The sequence below is a fragment of the Chanos chanos genome, chromosome 8 (assembly GCF_902362185.1).
Source record: "Chanos chanos chromosome 8, fChaCha1.1, whole genome shotgun sequence".
NCBI lineage: Eukaryota > Metazoa > Chordata > Actinopteri > Gonorynchiformes > Chanidae > Chanos > Chanos chanos.
This window is the reverse complement of record NC_044502.1, coordinates 37,390,402-37,413,471: the sequence shown is the minus strand read 5'-3', so window position 1 is coordinate 37,413,471 and position 23,070 is coordinate 37,390,402. Positions and strand designations below refer to the sequence as shown.

The 23,070-nt window shown below is 39.1% G+C and overlaps 3 protein-coding genes and 1 long non-coding RNA gene across 5 annotated transcripts; 3 read left to right on the top strand and 1 right to left on the bottom strand.

Moving 5' to 3' along the window:
* The first annotated feature begins 2 nt into the window (after positions 1–2).
* LOC115818798 (uncharacterized) lies at positions 3–1,449 on the top strand. The gene is made up of 2 exons (XR_004025546.1): positions 3–422; positions 559–1,449. It is a non-coding gene; the product is annotated as an uncharacterized LOC115818798 (long non-coding RNA).
* A 519-nt stretch (positions 1,450–1,968) lies between these two features.
* Positions 1,969–8,876, bottom strand: derl1 (derlin 1). 2 transcript variants are annotated; one of them, XM_030781650.1, is made up of 9 exons: positions 8,807–8,876; positions 8,323–8,520; positions 5,431–5,542; positions 5,053–5,117; positions 4,701–4,727; positions 3,906–4,001; positions 3,764–3,816; positions 3,532–3,642; positions 1,969–3,057 (listed from the first exon to the last, which is right to left on the bottom strand). In XM_030781650.1, exons 2-9 carry the CDS (start codon positions 8,473–8,475, stop codon positions 2,910–2,912), a joined length of 765 nt encoding a protein of 254 aa, XP_030637510.1. In that variant the 5' UTR covers positions 8,476–8,520; positions 8,807–8,876; the 3' UTR covers positions 1,969–2,909. The 2 variants fall into 2 exon arrangements, with proteins under 2 accessions (XP_030637510.1, XP_030637511.1); XM_030781651.1 differs by lacking the exon at positions 8,807–8,876 and having other exon boundaries at positions 3,532–3,582; positions 8,323–8,663.
* A 459-nt stretch (positions 8,877–9,335) lies between these two features.
* Positions 9,336–11,927, top strand: nsmce2 (NSE2 SUMO ligase component of SMC5/6 complex). Its single transcript, XM_030782777.1, has 6 exons — positions 9,336–9,459; positions 9,952–10,064; positions 10,355–10,508; positions 11,065–11,159; positions 11,434–11,540; positions 11,816–11,927. Exons 1-6 carry the CDS (start codon positions 9,345–9,347, stop codon positions 11,925–11,927), a joined length of 696 nt encoding a protein of 231 aa, XP_030638637.1. The 5' UTR covers positions 9,336–9,344.
* An 883-nt stretch (positions 11,928–12,810) lies between these two features.
* washc5 (WASH complex subunit 5) lies at positions 12,811–22,605 on the top strand. Its single transcript, XM_030781369.1, has 29 exons — positions 12,811–12,966; positions 13,351–13,601; positions 13,818–13,963; positions 14,151–14,235; positions 14,388–14,488; positions 14,702–14,894; positions 15,155–15,307; positions 15,678–15,791; positions 15,909–16,080; positions 16,284–16,411; positions 16,569–16,698; positions 16,842–16,954; positions 17,179–17,345; positions 17,563–17,638; positions 17,956–18,066; positions 18,394–18,534; positions 18,821–18,901; positions 19,045–19,146; positions 19,462–19,641; positions 19,780–19,904; positions 20,060–20,222; positions 20,439–20,541; positions 20,626–20,705; positions 20,793–20,896; positions 21,210–21,339; positions 21,450–21,546; positions 21,720–21,873; positions 22,087–22,174; positions 22,372–22,605. Exons 2-29 carry the CDS (start codon positions 13,416–13,418, stop codon positions 22,426–22,428), a joined length of 3,480 nt encoding a protein of 1,159 aa, XP_030637229.1. The 5' UTR covers positions 12,811–12,966; positions 13,351–13,415; the 3' UTR covers positions 22,429–22,605.
* Positions 22,606–23,070: the final 465 nt, after the last annotated feature.

The following is a 23,070-nucleotide window of genomic DNA, read 5'->3' as shown; positions in this document are numbered from 1 at the left end:
TATACACTTATCAAAGTGTTGCAGAGACTTGTGAAATGTAAAATGTGAAAATAAGTACATTTATATTGGATGGTTTGGTTAGTGTGGCAGAATAACATGTCAGTTTTGTTATTTCATCTTGGTAGAGAACTTGAGTTTCTGAATGAAGTGAGGTGTTTTTGCCTTGAAGAAATGACTGCCTACTCCTGCAAATCCTGCTGCTGCAGCTCTCAGCCACCCGTGATGCTGGCAGTTCGTTATCTAGCCTTTAAGAAAACAACTTGGCAAAGAGTACCCACACAGCCAATGTCAAGGCTGTTGGGACACAAGCCATTCTATCAGAATAGAAGTTTTTCATTTGTGAAGTTCTCTCATCCCTTTAGTATTCTTCAATTACAGATCCATCAAAAAAAAGAAAGGATGAAAATGGTAAATTTGACCACGTAAGCATCATTCTCACTGGCTTGTGTTTGTGTCATGTACTTATTCCATACTAAGTGGTTAAAAAAAAAAAAAAAAGAGATCCATCCTAAAGTACGAGGACATGTTCGATCTCAAATGTGTCTGTTTATGTCATAGGAAGTAACAGAGGCAGCTATGAAAGACCAAGAGGGAAGCAATGGTAACAGAATTTATTATATAGACGTTGCATTTTGGAACCAATGAACTCACACCTGGACTCTGACAGAGACACGGTGGACTAGAGGTTTAAGTGAAGCACTGACCAGGGGGGCCACCGTGGAGTGCCAAAGCTGGACTGCTACATTATTACTACTTTTTTAAAACGGCCCTTGTAAATACTTTTTCTCTACTGCAACGGATTTGTAAAAAAAAAAAAGAAAAAAGAAAAAAAAAATCATTTTTGAGGGTGAGTTTTGTTACATTTATAATAGGAGGACCTTGATGTTTTCCCTTAATATTTACAAAGGAATGTTAAACATTTTTTTTTGTGTGAGAACAGTTAAGCCAGGTACCAGCTGGTAAATTTTTGATAGTTGAATCCAAGAGACTACATTTTGGTCCTTACCATTTTAATGGCACTTACTCTTTCAAGATTATAAAGACTTTTGGTGCTCTTCTGAAAACATCTCATCCCTCAGACAAGGACAGTTTAATGGGCTTTTCTTTGGATGGCAGAACCATCTTCTTCAATCTCATTTTGGCCAAGAGTACAGAGACAGCCTGGACATAATCAAACAATAATGCACAGTTCATGTTTTTTTGTAGTCATAGATTCATTTTTGCAATATTATTGTCGCATCAAAATGGTCTTTATCGTGTTGACTTCCTCTGGTATCCAAGGCAGAGTTCCGTTTTTGTTGAAGAGCTGTTCTGAACAGCTTTTTATTTTTTTTCTGCCGCTGCTCTAGTGTCATGTTCAGACATGTATCAGGAATACTGTAATGCTATCAAGAATCCTGCTTGCTCTTTTTAAAACCAGTCTGCTGTAATTCAATAAAACACATCCAATTGATGGTTGTTTTGGGCCCCTTGGGCATCTTCTCATCCTCTATAAATGCCAGAAATAATGTAAGAGTTACATAAAAACAGTTGTGAACCACCTTCTGACAAATATAACTTGTCTCTTGTTGAAGTAAATATGTTGTATAGAAAAGTAATGATTTCACCCATAAGAGCACATTACAGATATGACTTAGACAGAGGACTTCCTGAGATCACACTAAACAGTGGCCCATATAAAGATCATTATAGTTCCACCTGTTAAAGAAACCAGTAAGGAGACCCTTATTGGTTTCTTTGGGAAGACCTCTATAACAATGTGTCTGAAGTTTAAAACTTGACATATTTAAAAGAAAAAAAAGACTCAATGGTCATCACCACTTTAACACAACCTAACAAGGCTCAGTTAGGTCATTTTCTGGTCCCTTTTATCCAGAGGGATAAGATGTGGTCACGCCAGCATATGACTCCGAGGTAAACACGTAAGGTAACGCACACAGTAAACATGGCCTACCAAGAAACAGCATCCCCGTATCAGAACAGCGCTTTATTTCATATCCTTTTTAAAAGGGATTTTGGCAAGACATCACTCTATAACATCACGGATGTGTTCAATTTTCGCTATGCTACCAGCATCTCAAATTATTCCAGGGATTATTTCATTCGATTACTTCTCCAAAGCACTTTTACATGCAGAGAGAGGTGCTGCTCAGCAGTTTCATTCTGTGCCATTCAGATTTTTAAATACACTGACCCACTCACTATACAACTACTTGTGTTACACAGTCATACCGAACCATGTAAAGCATCTTAAGTCTGCTGCACATAAACCATTTACTCACTTAATGCAAAACAAACCACAAGTGATTTAATGGGTTAAAAACACAAATATTATTCTTTTTTAATCAAATAACATGTTTTATAGAATTTACGATCAATATTTTTAGATTTGTACATCCTCGTATCCCCTGACCCAATCAGAAGAAAACCAACCAAACGAAACAAACAAACAAAAAAAAAAACGGACACAGCGATCTTAAGGAGTAGTGAAAGAACAACTGTAACTTGACTGCGTGCACATAAGAGTTAGCCTGCTCGCACTGCCAAGAGTACATGATACATCCGATTCCATTCAGGCGTAGACAATAAAGAAGACGCGGTTGTCTCCGCTCCTCTCTTCCGACGCAGCATCGCCAGCGCAGCTATCTCTGAAAGGCTATACACACGCTGAGGAACTCAATAAGTACAGTGTAATATGATATGGCATCAAGAGCTGTGGGAAAACAAAAAACAAAAAAAAAAAAACACACAATCCTGAAACCGCCATGGAACATTACAATTCTTTTCTTTACCTTTTACAGAAAACAGAACCAAAAATAAATCGTATAAAAATCTTTGTGTTCTGCATCGTTTGACGTCAGCAGTCTCAGTATGTGTCTCGGGGGGGGCACCGGGTGGCAACAGTCCCTTCAGTCGTCGCCTAGCCTAAAGCCTTGGCCCCAGTTATGGCGTCCGCCGCCACCGCCGCCGCCTCCCTGCTCCTGAGCCATGGGTCTCCTGCTCGGAGGGGCACCGAAACCAGACACTCCACCTCGCCGAGTGGGGAAAAACCGGTACCTGTGAGGACAGTTACAAAATAAGTCACAAACCCCCGAATCAAACAAGAAAGACGAAGGATTCATTCTAAGAGATGTTGGTCAGGAGATCCATGATGGAGAAGAGAGCTCAAAATGTAATAGCTTGACCCACTGAACTGTTATATCAGCAGCGGCTGTAAAGGGAATACTTTATTCTTATTTTACTAATCCAAGTTCTCAAGGGCTTGTTTAACTCTATTTAGAACTACCTTATTTATTGAAAGCGTTTATTAAAATCCAGCCTCTGGTCTGTGAATTACCTTCCCTTTCATTTTATTAATCCCAAAGAAAAGCTTCAAAACGGTAACAAAATAACAGTAATTTGTTCATTCAGTGGTCAGAGGCAGCAGAGGGAAAAAGCAGCCTCAACCAGCCTGGTCCTCGGCTTTGGTTGGTTGACACTGGACAATGGTTGTGCTTGAATGGTGATGAATAGTACAGGCTATGGACTCACAGGAATTGTGGGGTGGAGAGGAAGGATCTGCCTCCGAGGTCCATAGGATATTTGAACATCAGGAAGAAGTACAAGTGGCCAACTAAATTGCCAATAAGCTCATTGACAACTCTGGAAATGAGAGAATGAGACCGAGTATTCAGAAACCATAATGTGTTTTTAAAGCACAGTATTCAGGTACATTACACCAAAAAAACCCAAAAAAGATGAGATGTTTGATAATGATCCTTACGAGCCTCCAATGATGTAGTTGAAACCCAGAATGACCCAGGGGAGGTAGCATGCCTGGAATTACCAGTAAAAAAAAAATGTTATAAACACATAGATAAGAACCAGATTTTATTTGTAGAGTGATATAGCTGAATGTTCTCCACCTTGAATCTGGTTCCAAACCAGAAGGATACGATCATGTCTCGGTTGAGTTGGGCCCAGACGTACAGAACGGACATGATCAAAGGGATCATCAGAAGCTGCGATATAAAGTTACAACATCAGAAATGGTACAAGTTTTCATAAAAGACATTAACTAGCCATTAACACAACCGTCCAATACCAGTCTGTTACAGTTTAAGCCAGCCACTGATAAAGCTCCAAGCAAAGACACTATCTAAACTTCCATCAGTGCATTGTAAAGGGATGAGACCAGCAGAGTGTTGGAGGTATCTTGCACAACACCCTTCCTGATTTACAGAGGTACACCTCCAAACACAATGACATATTTATGAGAATTATTACAGTCATCCAGAGTAAGAGGCCTCTTAGAGCTGTCTGCTCGTAATGATGAAGGGCTCTTGGTCTCTTCTAAAGGGAGATAAACCTCAGTACTATTTCTTTTAAAACAAAATTGCAGTATCCAAACTCCAAATAATCTTTCCATGTCTTTTTGCGTGAACATTGTCTAAATAACCAAGCGCGATGGAAAAACCTGGTTTCATTAAAGGAAAAAGAAAAAGAAAGAAAGAAAGAAAAAAGTGGCAGTGTTGGAGTTTGACTACCATACCAGACAGGCCTGCTACAATATCACATGTTTGCATGAAATGTTGTTTCACGGTAGATTACAATTCTATTTCAGTTCATTTTTATGGGTTCAATCTTTCCTCCCTCTAAGGCAGTCTCAATTTCCGCATTCACGTGAAAGACGGTAAGAAAACAGAAGAGGATGCACATACCTGCATATCCATCATTAAGCCTGTGATCTGTTTAATAGTGTCAAGGAGAGATGTGTATGGAATAAGTCTCTCTACAAGCTGTGTGGATCAGAGTATGGTTATTAAAAAAAAGGCTATATACCTTTCTAGTTATAAATATATACATATTATAAAAAACAGGCTAAAGGGCACTTAAAAATAAAAAAAATCTATATATGTATAGTGTCATTCTTTCACTCCTTATGAAGTTTTATTATAGTACAAGTTGGCCAGCAAAAAATATTGGTGAGTTGGGTGCAGTTTTGGAAAGTATTCGTTTGGGTGCACTGTTGATGCTTTGCCTAAAACTGAAATTAATTTAGAGAAAGGATACAACAATGCAGATCCAGTTGAACAGGAGCATAAAAATGTAATCTGCTGGTCTCCCATCAAAGGCTCCTACAAAAAAAAAAAAAAAAAGAGTGGAGATGTTTCATTTCAAACAACACGAGGTCCTTCAACAATGAAAGCACATTCTGATATCCAAAATGTTCAGCAATGCTGGATTCAGCTAGGATCAAATGTAAGATCAACATTTTCTTCTTCGTGAAGCCAGAAGATTTTGTCAAGAAGGCGACATTCTGTGGGGGAAATCTGGGTCTCTCCAAATTCTTGACTAAGTATACATAATTCAGTCACGATGATGCCAAATGCAGTCGTGCTGGTGGGAACGAAAGGACATTTCTGGGTAGGAGGACATGTGTTGGCTTACCTGTTTCAAGCCTGGTGGAGTACTGGTATAGGAAATACAGATTAACCAAGTACAGAAATCCTGTTCCTGGACCAACAGGGAAGTACAGCGTCGAAGTCACGGGTCTCCATATCTAACATGACAGCCAATGAAGAATAACAAATGGTTCATGAAATCAGCACATATCACTGTTTGAATAGCTTCCTCAGCATGTATATCCCTTGTATAGAGGAATAGCTGTAGACACTAATTCTATTCAAGAAATTGGCAGGGCGCCAGTATACAGTGGTTGAAAGGCTTTATTCAGCATTAGTTGTTTGAAAACATTATGAATCTCAGGGACATTCGACACAATTTGTTTTCCACCTTTCAAAACACTGAGCGTTGAGCACTGTTTGGATAAGCAAATTGTGCCTGTAAATCCTGTGATGTCTAAGACACAGTAGATGAAAAGGATGTCACTCAGTCTGTGCAGCAGTGAAAGAGACTAGATTTGATTCTTCTCGTGAGCGCACACTGCCATGGCTTTTATCGATGTGCATAAGCATGACTGCAGCACAGGGGTGCTAGCACTCCAGACAAGTCGTGCTGAGAAAAAAAAAAATTGGAAAATTTATCTGCTCTGTCATCCATATTTGCTTGGTAACTCCCTGGCATAGAAAAGTGGGTCAGTAAACAACAGGCACTTTTTCTCCCTCTATCCCTCTTTCTCTCTCTCTTTTCTTCCCCCCGCTCTACCTCTCCTTTTCCTCGTCGTTTCAGTCTCTTTCTCTCATACACGTGCTCCGTTTCTATAGCTCTCTCTCTCTCTCTCTGTCTTCTCCTCTTTGTCCCTGCGTGCTAGCGACTGGCAAATGTGGGTACTTTAAGCCAGTGGGTCTGTGTCCAGTGGGCATTAATGCTTTGATGTTGGTGCGTGAGCTAACCCTGCAGTAGCCTGACCAGGGTTTCCCCCGCTCATATGCTGCAGTATAAATCACGCTCTCCCGACTCCACAGTAAGGTGACCTCTGTGGTCTGCAGCGCCGGGGAAAGTGGGTTAAAAAGCACAGCGGGGCTGGTATGTTCGGAGGGGAGCAGGGAGAGGGAGAGGGACGGCTGATTTGGCTGCTCCTCAACAACGAAATGGCTCCTTCTTATGGCAAACGTACTGTGGTCTGAACACCAGATCTCTGTGACGAAAATACTCTGTGCCCAACGCTGCTCTTAGTTGGACTGGACGTTTTCTCCAAGAACCAAGGCTTTCTCAAGGAAAATACTAACACTAGAAAATACTAATACTAGATTTGACGGTTATAACACTCATCTCTAATTATGGCTGTTTTTACACAACCATATTTCCAACTTGGTTTGTAACGTTGTCCTAATAATCACCCTATATGTTACAGTTTCATCCCAGGGACAACTGGTGTCTGAACATTGAGAAGTTACACAATACCAATCTGCCCTTTATCTAGTTACAAAGATTATCGCAACAGGGAGAAATAAAACAAAGAGTAAAAAAAAAGACCTCCTGCCTTTTTTTGATGGGTATGGCCTAGATAAATTAAATCAGATGCATTTGTTTGTCCCATGAACAGAGGTCACAATGCAAACTTTATATAATCAGCAGCATGATCCAAGAGAGACCCTTTGGTTTCTTTAACCTATTCCTTTAATAGTGTGTGAGCTGTGACATGTACACCACAACTAAGGGAAATCTGTTCCCATAAGATAATCACGTTCACTCAGGCTGAGCAGCTAGGGGCTCGTTTTGATACTGCACACCTAGTACTCTCTGGCAGAAAGGGGGCACCTAACAATAGATAGAGGCAGATGTCAGGGTCCACCCACTCCCTATGGCTCTGGCAGAATGAGAAACAGATCGCTGCACTGCAGTGCAGCCGAGGGGAAGAAATGGAGGGAACTTAAAGAAGGTGCAACTCCTACAAACGGCAAATCAAGTTGGCGTAAAAAAACAGATCTGGAGGTTTCGTGGTTTTTTTCCCCCCCTTCTTTTTCCTTAGCCTAATTAAGCAGCTTCCTGTTAGGGAAAAGACGTTTGCAGAAAACATGTAGGCTCTAGATTGTACCTGATAAATGACATGACAAAAGTCAATGCCAAACGTATTTAGTCCACACTGTGCTCCAAACAACTCTGATAACTCTTGAGTGACCACCTTCACGGTGAAATGACGTAGCCTACATCTAAATAATACTGTACTAATCGAACGAATACTCCAACAGAAATACAACTTATTTACCGTATACTCAAAATTCTAGCTCTGACTCCCTCCACCTAGTGGAAATAACGGGAACTTGAAAATGTTCTGCTCAAAGTACAATTACATTTCGAGCGAGTGAAATACTATTTCTATTACTGATTCCCTCAGAGACCAGTTGTTTAGTCAACGTATATTTAAAGAGGGACGGTGTTCTGACAGGTAAGATAAATGTGGAAAACACCTTGTAGACATCAGTGCTAAACGGGCTTTGATCAAAGTGTTGATCTGACTTGGTGCTTCGTCCCAAATCAGAATCTTAAACACCCAATACATCTCAACTTCTTGCAGTGTCATGGTATACTGGCTCACTTCAGGACTGTTTAACAAATAGCAAACATGTGATGGACTAGTATGGATTAAATAAAAAAAAATCTATGTTAGCAATTATTGGTAAACTGGAAAGACGACAGACATATCCGTGGTTTGCTTTTAGAGAAAAATGAAATAATTTGATCAAAGATTACTAAGCCCAAAGTGTCGGAAGTTTAACCTAGTCTTGCTTACTCTCTCCGCTATGATTGGTTGTGACACTTCCAAGGATTTAATTCGCCTACAGTTTGAGGCCTACATTGCCAGGCCATGCTACATGCTAAGTCTCCATGTCTCAAAACGTTAGGTTTGTCAGATACAAACATTAACGTCTAGCTTACCTGAAACTTGTGAAAGAAATTCTCCGGCCATAACACGAGGTACATAGGACTGATTAATCCGAGTTTTCCTATTAATGGTACAGCAATTGATCCCGCAAACCAATATCGGGTAATCAGCGGGATGCTTTTAAACCAGTCCCCAATATCTGACATGGTGCCAGAGGGTGCAATTGCCCTGCAGTTCTTTGTCGAGAGTCTCTGTGAAGCGGATGCAGAGAGAATTTAAGCGTAACGATCTTCTTGGTGACCAAGAAGTAGAAATCCTGTTTAACTTTCTACTATTTTGGTTATTTCAGTGGATGTACTCCTTCTCTTTAGTTTACATGACGTGGCTGCGTAAAGAGGTGCGCTGCACAAACATTATTTCGGTTGATTCGATTACTGTCAAAATAAAAGCCAATATGTTATTAAATTTAGATGTTCAGTTTTGAATATTAAAAATATTGATTAATTTTCAAGTATTCCCAAATTTGATAAGACTTACGCCGCTTTGTAAAAACTGATTGTATCGTTCAGTTTAACGACTTCTTTCTCGAGTAGGTGGTCTCTTTCGCTTGAACCGGAAGTCAATCACTGGCGCTACTTTTGCGAAGTGAAGGTACAAACATGTCAAACTTGAATGTATGCACAGAAATGGAAGTTACAGTTGCTGCATAAATTAATTCACGTCGGTGGACAAAAATTAAATTTCTTCAAGTCTACTTGCACATTTATCACTTTTGATTTTTTTTATTGCTTTTTAATGTAAGTATACATTAAACATTATACACATTATTCAGTATATTATCTGAGCTAGCATGACAGGAGGCGATTTTATAAACTGAACTCTAGCTCACTTTATATGAAATATGTAAGTTTGCTAATTATTAATATGTTACGAGCCTTAATGAATAATTAGATTTACCACCTCCTATGTGACTGGGGAATGATGATATCTTAAGCGATCATTTGAGTAGCATAGTTTACAAGCTGTAGTGTAATCGAGGTAAACAAAAAATTGCCCACAGAACCGCTACGGCAAGATGTCTCTGAGTGTAGTCAAATCTACGCTGTCCACTCTGAAGACATGTCAGACGGATATTGGAACGGGTATGGATATCGTGGCAGAAGTCGCTTTGGACCTGGTAGAGGCTCAAGGTAGTCACTCACTTTTACATCCAGATTCCTTCACCTGTGTGCTGTCTGTGCACTATGTCGGTTACACGTCGTGTGACTACTCATGAATTCATGAATTGTGTACAACTGCAGAACATTTTTTTAATCCACAGATTTAAAAAAGAGCATATAAAAGTTCGATTAAAAACGGTAATGCACCGTCTTTAGCGTTTCACATGGATTCAAAGAGATGAATACGTTCTGATCAATAAGTACTGTAATAACATGCATTACCCATAGGGTTTTGAAAAACACTGACTGATAAAGTTAGATACCACCAATGCATGTTTGCACAGAACAGTAAAAAACAGAATCTTCAAAGATATTAAATTTAGTTGGATCACGTGCAACACCAGTATTTCTACTCAGAACGTTTAATAAAGACAATATATCAGAGTACTTTTACTTCTGCAGCTTTTAAAAAAAATGGCTGGTCTGCCCAGAGGATGTTATGTTCTACATGTGTCTTTGCAGGTACAGATAATGATCCCAACTTGAAGAAGCTGGAGCTAATGATGTTAGATTGTGCCAGACTGGACACAGAGATCAATTGTTTTGTGGAATCTGTTGAACAAATTTGTTCACAGGTTAGTGTATTATCTTGAGCACTGTTATTCAAAACCTGATTATAGTGGTCCAATTGAAACAGCGTCATCTGTTGAGCACTGTGATTAGGACTGAGTTGATAACTGAGAGACATTTTACTTTGGGGAATATATAAAATGAGTAATAATGATTTAATTTATAATTTCTAAGGATTTGAGACTTGATTGGACTTGATCTGCCTTTTTTTAAACTTGTTTTTTTTTTTACTGTATGTATGGAACACACAGAGGAGCTGGTTTCTTTATTCACAATTTCTCCCTCCTGCCCTTAGGTGGGATCCGAACGCCCAGAAGCCATTTTCTCATTGAAAGATTCTGTAAAGGAGCAGTTCACAGAGCTTATGAGCGCAGTCTCTGACACAGATCTGCAGCAGCATAGCAAAGTGGTGGCCTTCAAAGGCAGCATCAAGAAATGTGCGCAGCAAGGTAGGGAATCATACAGCTTATGTCCAGAGACTCATCCCACATAGTACGATTTGTGTTTGTTTTTACTAGAGCCCTATTAGTTGTTGGCTGTATATAGGCAATGCAGCTAAATTTCAGCAGAATATTTGTTGCGCCTTGATACACTCTTTTTGTTGAAGGTCACACAGCTGTGTTACTCAGACAGGTAGCATTTGAATCACACAGTTCACAGTTTAAACCGAGAAGTGTGCAGAAGATTCACGTTCTGTGTCACAACAGCTGTGTTGAATGCCAAAACAATTCAAATATATTCCATACAACTTCATAGCTGGACTCAAATTGATGTTTTATAATCCTTAATTTATGCATGGTGAATATTCATACTTAAAAATCAAGTCTATCAAGTAAATTTACTTGAAGTAAACACATTTTTATTTGTGTTTGTCCTCCTGCTGGTGGATGTGATGTTTTGTTTGATTACTGATAGATGGTTTAATTGCACTGGGATTAAAAAGAGACAGCTTGCATCAGTATTTATCTCATTATGAAATGATGCTATGCTTGTTTATGTGTTTAGTCAGTCAGGCAGCAGCAGCAAGCACTGAGGAGGAGCTGGATGAGGACATTGCCGTTACCCAGAGTCAGACGAACTTCACCTGCCCCCTCACACAGGTAAAGGTCACCAGAGTCACCACGAGATCAAGTGAAATGTGTTCCATGTACTCAAACCCATCTTATCACCGTATAGTTTGCTAATTTAACATTTATTTGTGGCCGTGTGATCCATCTCAAAGTTCATTCAAAGTTCACGGTTCATTGCAGATTTTTTCAGCACACGTCAAAATGCATATCGTCATAAACCTTGATACAAACCGCCAACTCTTGAATAAAAGTGGTGCTATCAGTTATTGCATGTATAATAACACTCAACTGATTGTCCTAACAGCTTGAGATGGTTAATCCCATGAAGAACAAGAAGTGTCAACATCACTATGATCAAGCTGCTGCAGTGGCGATGATTAAGAACAAGCATAGCAATAAGAAGAAATTCCGGTAATACATGGTTCCTCAGTTTCCATTCACTCTGTTTCACTCACTGATTATTTTTCCATTAGATGTTATGATGATAGTTTATGTTTTCTTTGATATAATCATTTATGTCATTTCAATACTAATAAGATGTCTGAGTAAGACAGTAAAAAAAAGAATATATCGCATGTGTTTTTACTTGTGTGTATTACAATATCATACAATACAACATCATATCTTTTTTATTGATGAATGCTGTTTAACACCTTGATCATTCTCTTTTTCATGTAAACTAACAGCTGTCCTGTGGTTGGATGTGGAAACACGGATGTGAAGCTGTCAGATCTTGAACCAGATCTGGTTATGAAGAGAATGATTCAGAACCATAAGAGACAGACCGGAAAAACTTAAATGAAAAATTTTCATTTCTTAATTTTTTAAATTTAAATTTTTGTTTGATGTTGAATTTGTCAGATTTAGTTCTACTCCCAGATATGTTGGCCATTATTGTAGATGATGCACACCCTCTTTTTTGCTAATGTATATCTTGTCAGAACATTTTTGTAAATAGTTTCATAACCATTTTTCTTACCATTTTGTTCTATAACTTGTACTGGATGATGGGCATCTCTTCAATAAATATTCTTTGAAATCTGAAATTATGTGTGTTTCATTGCTGTCATGTTTACATTGCTTTACATGTCTTATACAAATTGATAAGAAGTTCGCAGATGAAATATAAATATATTATTTGGCTATATGCCAATATTTTATTCCAATATTATATTTTATTCCATATGATTTCTTAACATTTTAAGTTGCCATTTAGATATATTACAGTCTATACCAAATGGCTTACAGATTGAATAGCAGTTATTTGTTTGAATGCAGTAAATGTTTTGATTAAATGGAATGACACATATGTCAACAATGAAACTATTTTTCTTTAGTGATTATTTGCATGCAATGAGAGAAAACTGCCTGATGGATGGGCCAGTCTGTAGTCCCTTACTGGCTGTCTGTTTCTTCTTGTGAGGTCTAAAACCAATGTGCTCTCTTTCGTTTCTGCCGTCTGTTCGGTTTTTGTTGAATTACTGGGCTAGCAGGAGCAGATTTCGTAGAAATGCAGTGGTCGCACTAGTAGCAGTCTGAATCAGGAAAATAGAATCTCTATGGTCTCATTGGTGACTTTTGCTCTGACAGAGTAAATTGTAACCGGAAGTACACAGTCTGGTTTCATCATAGAAGCTCTTGACGACTGTCATGTGATTTGTAAACATGAATTATTGAAGCAGTTGAGGAAGAGGTTAAATTAAACATCAGCTCAACATTATTAAAAGCCTCGCTTGTGCGTAATATTGCTAATATACATACCCCAAACGCTGTGTGTGGCTAAAGTGAATCGAACTGATGAAATAACAACAGACGTTCAGGTCGCCGTCGTCACTGGGTAAGTGACGGTAGCATTGGTTTTTTTTGCATATAAAACTAACCTACATCGAGTTTTTCACGGGGAAATGCTAACGGTAGGTACAGTGACAGCCGGCAGCGACTAATGCAAACCCTAAAACTGAGTCTTAACTTGTTGGCTGACCCTGCGTGATAGAGACAACATGCATAGGGTCAAAACATGCAGTGAAAATGAATAAAAAAAAATAGATGCCGCTACGAGAATTTCATCGCTTTGTTTTCTACATTGAATCTAAATCTAAACGTTTGGCCTTGACTTTGCAGTTCGTTCAATGACAGCTGGTCTTGACGCCTTGGAGATCTAAACGAATTTGTGTTTGCTCTGTTAATGTAAATGTTGTGTTTTGGAATCCTGTTTTTCCAGTGCTGATGAGACATATCTGCTGACTTGCTGAAGTACCTATCGGACAAAACTGATGTTTTTCCGACATGGTGGATTTTCTTGCGGAAAATAACTTGTGTGGCCAGGCTGTCCTTCGGATCGTCTCCAGGGGAAATGCCATAATAGCAGAACTGCTCAGACTCTCTGAGTTCATCCCTCCTGTCTTCCGCCTCAAAGACAAGGCTGATCAGCAGAAATATGGAGACATTATTTGTGACTTCAGTTACTTCAAGGTACTGCATATTTACTGACCATATTTATTTCAGAGGGAAAACTCCCGAAGAATTTTTAAAATGGTTTTCGTCATGGTCATATACATAGGATATCTTGCATTACTGTTTTCGTTTGCGATGCTTTTTACTTGTAATTTAATCGTAAAGTTTGGTCGCTTAGTTCGTGGGCAGCCGTTATGTTTTGAGTGTTGTGATGACTGGCATTCTGTATATTAGGGCCCAGAGTACTATGAGGGTAAACTGGAGGCTAAACCAGAGCTCCAAGACCTTGACGAGGAGTTCCGGGAAAACAATATCGAAATACTTTCGCGGTTTTACCTGGCATTTGAAAGTGTCCACAAATATATTGTGGATCTAATAAGGTAATTCACTGTATATCATTTGATACTGATTCCTTTATATGGTTTTTTTTTTCAGTGATTCAGAGGATAGAAAATACATTGTACACTGTCTCTAATTTGATGAGATGGTTTCTAGAAATGTGTTTGCTCCAATTCCTCATTGTTCAGCACTAAGATGCAATAATAATATCTAAACTTCTCTTTCAAGGTATTTAGATGACCTCAATGAAGGTGTCTACATTCAGCAGACCCTGGAAACTGTTCTACTGAATGAGGACGGAAAACAGCTCTTGGTAAATTCGCACCACTTGCTCTGAATATGAGTAATCTAACCTCTTAATAAATTTCCGTTGGCAAATGCAAATATCAGCTTAACACCTTTGTGCAACATGTCACACCACTGATTTATACCGTGTCTTTGCACAACATATCTGTCTCATTACAGTGTGAGGCCCTGTATCTCTATGGGGTTATGCTGCTGGTCATTGATCAGAAGATTGAGGGTGAAGTCCGAGAAAGGATGTTGGTTTCATATTACAGATACAGGTGAGATCGTAACGACTGACAGTCTCTGTAACATAAGATTTGCCACATACAGTTGTACTTTTTACACACATATCTGGTAGAGACCTGTTTTTTTATGACTTTTGTTTCTTGATTGAGTATGTGATCCACAGACAAGAAAAAAAAACGCATGTTGGGCAGGTGTTCTAAAGACTAGGAAATGTATTAATGAAATCTATAACGTCTTGTTTGCAGCGCTGCACGGTCTTCAGCAGATTCCAACCTGGATGATATTTGCAAGCTCCTCCGTAGCACAGGTTACTCCAGCCAACCAGGGGCCAAGCGGCCGGCCAACTACCCGGAGAGCTACTTCCAGAGAGTGCCAATCAGCCCCACCTTCATCAGCATGGTCATCGGACGACTTCGCTCAGATGACATCTACAACCAGGCAAGACCACCATCCTTACTTACTTCTAGTTCATGCAGGGTTCATCATTCATAAGAGGATGACTTGGCAAGTCAGTGTTTCAGTATGTAAGATTTTGTTTCTTGGATACTGAAATATTTGATGTGGAACATCTTTGAAAATGATAAAGATTATTTTCTAGTCCAATATTTTCACAGAACTTTTAGTGAACAAATTATAGCTTGGCTTTTGATTGTTGTCTTTGTGGCTTAAAGGTTGTCTCCCATAACCCCCTCTTGCAGGTGTCTGCGTACCCTCTTCCTGAGCACCGCAGTACAGCGTTAGCTAACCAGGCAGCCATGCTCTATGTCTGTCTGTATTTCACCCCTTCTATCCTACACACACAGCAGGCGAAGATGAGAGAGATTGTGGACAAATACTTCCCTGATAACTGGGTGAGAGAAAGCAAAACCATCTTTAATAATCTCCTTTCATTTTTATTGCCTTTGATTTTAATTGACCATTGTGATAGTCTGGTATGTGATATGAAATGTCTCTGTAAGGTGTAGTAATAACTGATACCCCAGACCACTTTTGGATGTTGAACGATTTGGTTGGGGATCTTGGCATTGTTAATACAGTAGAACACATAAAAAGTATGATCTCCTAATGGTAATGGATAGGTGAGGGCACCATTTTTTGGCAGTCTCTATTGTATTCAGAATATCCATGATTAAAGAAACACGGTTTTCTTGTTTATCCTGAATGCTGATGTTCATAAATTACATATTCATAGTTTTTTTTATTCATACTTTTTTCCTTTAGGTAATCAGTATATACATGGGGATTACTGTGAACTTAATAGAAGCATGGGAGCCTTACAAAGCGGCGAAAACTGCCTTGAACTACACTCTGGATACAGCCAACATTAAAGAACAGGTATGAGGAACTGAAGTGCTTATACCCTGACGACCCACTGTAATGGGTGATGCTCAACTGAAAAGCATTGTCTGTTGTAATCCAAGGTGGTTCTCTGTGGTCTGTTTTTAATTGCAGGCCAGTCGCTATGCAGCTAGTCTGGAGAGTCTGAGGCCCCAGGTGCAGCAGCTGCTGAAAGAAGGTTTCCTGAGGGAAGAGATTGTCCTGGACAACATCCCCAAACTGCTCAACTGCCTGCGTGAATGCAACGTCGCCATCCGCTGGCTGATGCTTCACACAGCAGAGTCAGGTAGTGATACACCTCTAAATTCATGCTTGACTACCGTAGGATTTCATACATTTATGCAACATTCTGCTTAATATTATCAGATATTAACATTATTAAATCTCGACAAATGTCTCAAAAGATGCTCATTAATTGTTCGTGTGTAAATTAGTCTGAATGGAACAGTGATTTTAGTAGCATTCTAAAATAAACACCTGTCTTCAAAGCTTACGATCCAAACAACAAGAAACTGCGTCAGATTAAAGATCAAGTGATTAATGACTCCAAGTACAACCCGAAGTTTCTGTTCCAGTTGTTGCTGGACACAGCCCAGTTTGAGTTCATTCTGAAAGAAGTGAGTACAGCAGACTGTCATCCAACATAAAACGGTATTTTATGCATGTGCATGTGTCATTTAAACAGAGCTCTGTTGGAAATGTAACCCTTCTATATTGATGATTATAACATAGACATTTGGTTTACCAGCCTTTGCTATATTTTATGTTATTCAGATGTTCAAGCAGATGTTGGCCGAGAAGCAGATTAAATGGGAGAGCTACAAGAAAGAGGGATCAGAGAGGATGACTGAACTGGCAGAAGTGTTTTCAGGAGTTAAACCGCTCACCAGGGTTGAGAAAAATGGTAATATATATTGTACAATAACATTTCTGGATTCATCTGCAGATAGATGATCCATGTATATTTTTTTTAAACAAATGAACCTATGTTGATGCAGATTTATCTGTAATATTAAGCCCTATCGTTTTTGTTTACCTGTGCTCCAGAGAACCTCCAGGCCTGGTTTCGAGAGATCTCTAAACAGATTGAGTCCCTGAACTATGAGGATTCAACAGCTGCAGGAAGAAAGACAGTACAGCTCATCCAAGCATTGGTGGAGGTAGCAATCTTTTCTCTTTAACTCTACAAGCCCTGTGCTATTTTGTGTCCTGAGTTGAGACTTAATGTATGTATCCTATCAACAATTTAATGGGTTGACCTACTGAAACAACATCAGAGCTATATCCACAATATGCACTATTCACCTCAATCCGTTTTGATCACTTTATTTGCATTCGGCCCAACTAATGTTTGATTGTTTCTTCTCTCGTGTTCTGTCTTTAGGTACAAGAGTTTCACCAGCTGGAGTCTAACCTCCAGGTGTGCCAGTTCCTGGCAGACACGCGCAAGTTCCTGCACCAGATGATCCGCACCATCAACATCAAAGAGGAGGTGTTGATCACCATGCAGATTGTGGGGGACCTCTCCTATGCCTGGCAGCTAATAGACAGGTAATGGCACCACTCTGTTTCAGAGTGAGTATCAGTGAATTGAGTCATGGTGATCTATTTCTAGATTAATATCTCCTTTTTGCCATCTGGCAGCATAAGCTAGCAGAGATGAAGCCAGCATGTTTCGTTACATTTTTCATAAAAACACAGATGTCCGTGCGCTTGGTTTGGATTCTGATATTTCTTAAATATTTTTTTAATGATATGTTTCTTACAGTTTCACATCCATCATGCAAGAGAGTATCAGAGTAAATCCTTCTATGGTAACCAAACTTCGCGCAACATTCCTTAAGGTCAGCCTTTCCAGATGATTGCACAAGACAGAGCTTCAGACCCAAACACTTCATTAAAATAGCGTTGCATATAACTGTGCTGTAGCTGATAAGTGATGAGCAATGGAGCAATGTAAGTTTTAAAACAGACCTGTCACCAGAGATGGGACTCGTCTATATTAAAAGAGGGGAACTTACATAAATGTACTGTATACCGTTTAAAAGTTTCTAACTTGTAGTGAAAATCTCATTCTGGAATCAGATGAAATTCATTAACCTGTGCCCTGATCATTCAGTTTGTGGTGAATGAGTTTTTGTTTGTTCATTTGTGTTAACAGTTGGCTTCTGCTTTGGACCTTCCCCTGCTGCGAATCAACCAGGCCAACAGTCCAGACCTCCTCAGTGTCTCTCAGTTTTACTCAGGAGAACTGGTGGCTTATGTGAGAAAGGTACCGTGGAGAGAGAATGGTATTTCTAAAGAAGAAAGAATTTAAATTAAATTCAATTAAATTGTTTATGTAAAACTTGGGTGCAATCCTTATTTCAAAATAAGCGTCTGTAACTGAATGAACATTTTTTAGATTGATAATACTGAAACTTTTGTCAGTTTAAGCTAGTGAAAATGATCAAGGCATAATGTATAAGACCTTCTTGGCTTACTGACCTATTACTGGTAAAATGTAAATTTTATTTTACAGTTCCACAGCATCCAGAATTCATAGTATGTATAATGGTACAGCGAAGGTAGAATAATTATGTACCACGCTCTCTTACAGGTATTACAAATCATCCCAGAAAGTATGTTCACTTCACTGGCTAAAATCATCAAACTACAGATCCATGACATCATGGAGGTGCCAACACGTCTGGACAAGGACAAGCTGAAGGACTACGCCCAGCTAGGGGCTCGCTATGAGGTAAGTGAGCTTACAGTGAGATGGGGCAACGTTGAACTACATTGTCTACCTTACCCTTTATAGTTTCACTGTAATTTACCATCTATCAAATTGAACTACTGAGCCAAAAAAGATGAATTAGTTCATGTTTAACTGCAGTGTCATAATGTCATAATAATGTTTGGACTTTTGCAGTAATATCTGTACGGTCCATTTGGATCTCTGGTTAAGAAGATACAGATATCAGAGAAGAGTCTTTTCAGTTTATTAACATTTAGTTATGATGCTCTGCTTCTTTTTGGTTCAGGTTGCCAAACTCACCCATGCCATCTCAATCTTCACTGAGGGAATTCTGATGATGAAAACAACACTTGTTGGCATCATTAAGGTGAAAACAGTAGTCATGAATGACTTTTTTTTTTATAATAATACTTTGTTATTGTTACTGAGGTGAATCAAGACTGATTATATTCATATACTTACAAAGTCAATAGTTGCTAATTCAGGCTGATTACTTTCTCTTATCATTAGGTGGATCCAAAGCAGCTGCTGGAGGATGGCATAAGGAAGGAGCTGGTCAAACGAGTTGCCTACGCGCTCCACAAAGGCCTTATCTTCAATCCCAAAGCTAAAGTTAGAAAACATTTTTTGTAATCACTTCACAGGATGAGATTTCTTAGTTTGATTAGCGATCTTTATATATTGCTTAAGATCGCAGCATGTAGGTATTCCTGTTTTTCATCGACTCAAAGGCAATTTCAGTGGAAACATTAAAATTCCCTTATATTCACACATTGTTCATGTTACAAACTCATAATTTACCAAGTGGAGGAACCAATCTGTTTGGATAAGTTCATTTTTTTTCATTCATCTTCTCACTGCTGATATAGTGGCAGTTAATTAGTGACAATGTTAAAACAAATACCCGCGTCTGTCTTCTGTGTTTAGCCCAGTGAGCTGATGCCCAAGCTGAAAGAAATGGCTGCCACAATGGATGGTTTCTACCGCTCCTTTGAGTATATCCAGGACTATGTCAGCATCTATGGCTTGAAAATCTGGCAAGAGGAGGTGTCTCGTATCATCAACTATAACGTGGAACAGGAGTGCAACAGCTTTCTCAGGACAAAGGTTTGGCTCGGAGTAATTTTGCTCTCCAACACAATATTTTTTGCATGTTCTTGTTATCATAGTAATTCATGTATTAAACTCGATCAGCAGATGTTTTCACTGAAGCGGCGAAACTCGTGATATTGTTTTGACTTTCAGATCCAAGATTGGCAAAGTGTGTACCAGTCCACACACATCCCAATTCCTAAGTATCCCCCTGTTGATGAGTCAGCCACTTTTATTGGTCGCCTCTGCAGAGAGATTCTGAGGATCACAGATCCAAAGTGAGTCAGTCTAGTATTGTACTTTAAGAATGAAGAAAAAAAGCCTGTGGATTTTTCGGGTATAGAAAGAATCATCTACGTCTAGGCCCCTTGTTCCTACCCTACCCTGTTAATGTATTTATGTATCAGTACATCATTATGCTTTTTTATTTCAGAGTGACATGTTACATTGATCAGATGAACACCTGGTATGACATGAGAACACACCAGGAGGTCACCAACAACCGACTTTTCTCTGAGATTCAGGACACGCTTGGGACGTTTGGCCTCAACGGACTTGACCGTCTTCTCTGTTTCATGATTGTGAAGGAGCTGCAGGTAACACTCACTGAATTTCAGGTTTCATACAAATACTATTTTGAGCCTTTGCCCTTTCACGGTTTTGTTTTTATCATGAGTTCTGTCAGCTGTCTGTGTTGACTTTATCTGGGTTTTTTAGTTCAGAGGTAATATCATTCATTTAATTAATTTCATGGTTGATTGGAAGTTTAATTCAATGTCCATGTGTTACTGTTTTTGTAAACACTTTATTAGAATTTCCTGACCATGCTTCAGAAGACCATCCTCAAAGACAAGACTGTGGTGGATGTCTTCAAAGCCATGCTGAATGCAGTCACCCCTGTGAATAGCGTTGTCGGTGGGTGTCTAAACAACCTTGAACCAAAGCTTTAAATGTTATGCCGTGTAATTGATTTATTTTTTTTTGTCTACTGTTATTCAGCCAACGCAAACAAAGTCTACGCCAACGCTGTTGCCAAAACTCAGAGGATTTGGGGAGCATATTTGGACGCAATCATGAAGGTATTGTGTAAATTTATAATCTGTATTTGAAATCAGTGCCAGATGATTATTCAAACATCAGTCAGCTAAAATGTTCTCCTTTCCCAGGTGGGTCAAATGCAAATATTGAGACAACAGATTGCCAATGAACTGAACTATTCCTGCAAGTTTGACTCCAAACATCTTGCTGCCGCATTGGAAAACTTGAACAAGTTAGTTGAAATGGATCATACATTTCTTTTTAACTTAATTGTGCTCCTCGAAGCCATAACTACTAAAGATATGCAGTAAGAAAATTCATTTGTGTAATTCATTGATCAACACATCATGGTGTCAGAGCACCACTAAAATTCACTCACAAATAATTCACTTTACACCCAAAGAAGGAATTAGATGGCTTGTTGCTATATAGGTATTCCTAATTTCACTTGTTAGGTATACCATATCTCATTCTGTATGTTGGTTGATGTACACGTTACTATGGAGGTTGCGGATAATTAAAATTCTTCTGTTAATTTTGGACAGGTCTCTGCTGGCTGACATTGAAGCACACTACCAGGACCCAAGTCTGCCTTACCCCAAGGAAGACAACACGCTTCTGTATGAGATTACTGCCTACCTTGAGGCTGCTGGGATTCATAATCCCCTCAACAAAGTCAGTATCACAACATTTGAGGAATGTTTAGGATCCCTTACTCTGCATAGATTTCATGCCTTATTGATGTTGTGGATTTGACTGTTGTTCATGTCTTGCTTCATTTTTAGATCTACATCACAACGAAGCGCCTGCCCTACTTTCCGATCGTGAACTTTCTCTTCCTCATTGCACAGCTGCCGAAACTGCAGTACAGCAAAAACCAAGGTCTGATTATGGCTCTTACTGTAACAGTATCTATGCTTTTGCAGGTTAATGCCAGGAACTTGGAAGTTTACTGGCTCATTGACAGCATATACTACCGTCTCTATCAGACCACATGTGGCACGCACTAATGAAATTAGTTGTTCTGGTTCATTGACTGCCTGTTATTTGCCTAGGAATGACGTGCAGGAAGGCAACTGACCCAGTGGACTGGCCACCCTTGGTTCTCGGGCTCCTCACACTGTTCAAACAGTTCCACTCCAGATATACTGAACAGTTCTTGGCTCTGATTGGTCAATTCATCCGCTCCATAATGGAGCAATGCACCTGGTAAATATTCCCCTGGCAGCCTTGCCTAATTTGCACAGATTTGTGGGGTTTGCCACAGGAAAAAAAACCCCAAGTATTTACAGTGGAAACATTAATAAAAAAATATGCATTTTTGCAATTAAATTAATCCTGCTGGCTTGCTTTGGCAGTTGGATTGTTGTTCATTGTTATTATTAATCAAAATGCTGATTAACAAGTTGATTCTCTTTGCAGTCAAAAGATTCCAGACATGCCTTCAGATGTGGTGGGAGCGTTGATGTTTCTGGAAGATTATGTGCGCTACACAAAACTTCCAAGGAAGGTAAAATATCAGCACTGATTGAAAATTAATTTCAAGTCTATACAACATATCTTCAACATTATATATAAGATTTAGATGTAAAACATGGTAGTACATGCACATAATTGTCATTTAAGAGTGTAGCAGTTCAAGAAAACTTGCTTCCATTGCAAACTGGATTGATTGTAAGTGATTAATGTAACTTGGTTTCTTCCTAGGTGGCTGAAGCTCATGTTCCCAGTTTCGTTTTTGATGAGTTCAGAACTGTATTGTGATGCTTCTGGACACGCCCAGTTAACATTTTTTGTAACACTTACTTTTGATGCCCTAAAGTACTAATGAATCAACATTTTTGATCACATAACATTTCAAGATAACATTTAACAACTGTGACTGCTACAGACATGAAGATGTTACTAAGTGGATGCAAACTGTTTTAATAAATCATGTTTCACAAACTTAGTGTTTGACGTTAGCATCTTTTTTCTTCTCGTTCTCAAATAAACTGTAGACATCCCAATTCCGAACAGACATGCTTATGTCGGCTTTTTTCTTTTCAATACAAATCGAGTGCTGTCATGTTACACAGACTTTGAATTTGTTGGTGACACATTCGGTGGTGACATTTTGAATAATCGGCGATTTTTCTAGAAATCGTGTTACAGAAAGACAAATCCCAGGACCTCGGTAAAATGACCGCAGTTCTACTATTTTCTTGCAATTTTGTTGTCTGAGGCATCGTTAGTTCTCAATGCGCATGCCGCAAACGTCACGCTTGTTTTATTCTTTTACCAACCAATCGGAACAGACCACAAAGTTAGCGGCTGTGTTTACAGCCATATCGACTATATTGTTGGCAAAAAGTAGCTGGTACGGTAAGAGTTATAAAGTAGATGTGTTACAGTCGTGACTGTTTT

Excerpts from the sequence above, each read along its gene's own strand:
- derl1 (XM_030781650.1), bottom strand. The coding sequence starts at position 8,475 with ATGTCAGATATTGGGGACTGGTTTAAAAGCATCCCGCTGATTACCCGA. Across the intron at positions 5,118-5,430 it reads CTCCACCAGGCTTGAAACAG|GAGCCTTTGATGGGAGACCA; the intron begins GTAAGCCAACAC and ends TTTTTTTTGTAG. Across the intron at positions 4,728-5,052 it reads TCAACTGGATCTGCATTGTT|ATCACAGGCTTAATGATGGA; the intron begins GTATCCTTTCTC and ends ACTATTAAACAG.
- washc5 (XM_030781369.1), top strand. The coding sequence starts at position 13,416 with ATGGTGGATTTTCTTGCGGAAAATAACTTGTGTGGCCAGGCTGTCCTT. Across the intron at positions 13,964-14,150 it reads TATATTGTGGATCTAATAAG|GTATTTAGATGACCTCAATG; the intron begins GTAATTCACTGT and ends TTCTCTTTCAAG. Across the intron at positions 16,081-16,283 it reads GCTTCACACAGCAGAGTCAG|CTTACGATCCAAACAACAAG; the intron begins GTAGTGATACAC and ends CTGTCTTCAAAG.
- nsmce2 (XM_030782777.1), top strand. The coding sequence starts at position 9,345 with ATGTCTCTGAGTGTAGTCAAATCTACGCTGTCCACTCTGAAGACATGT. Across the intron at positions 10,509-11,064 it reads CAAGAAATGTGCGCAGCAAG|TCAGTCAGGCAGCAGCAGCA; the intron begins GTAGGGAATCAT and ends TTATGTGTTTAG. Across the intron at positions 11,541-11,815 it reads AGCAATAAGAAGAAATTCCG|CTGTCCTGTGGTTGGATGTG; the intron begins GTAATACATGGT and ends GTAAACTAACAG.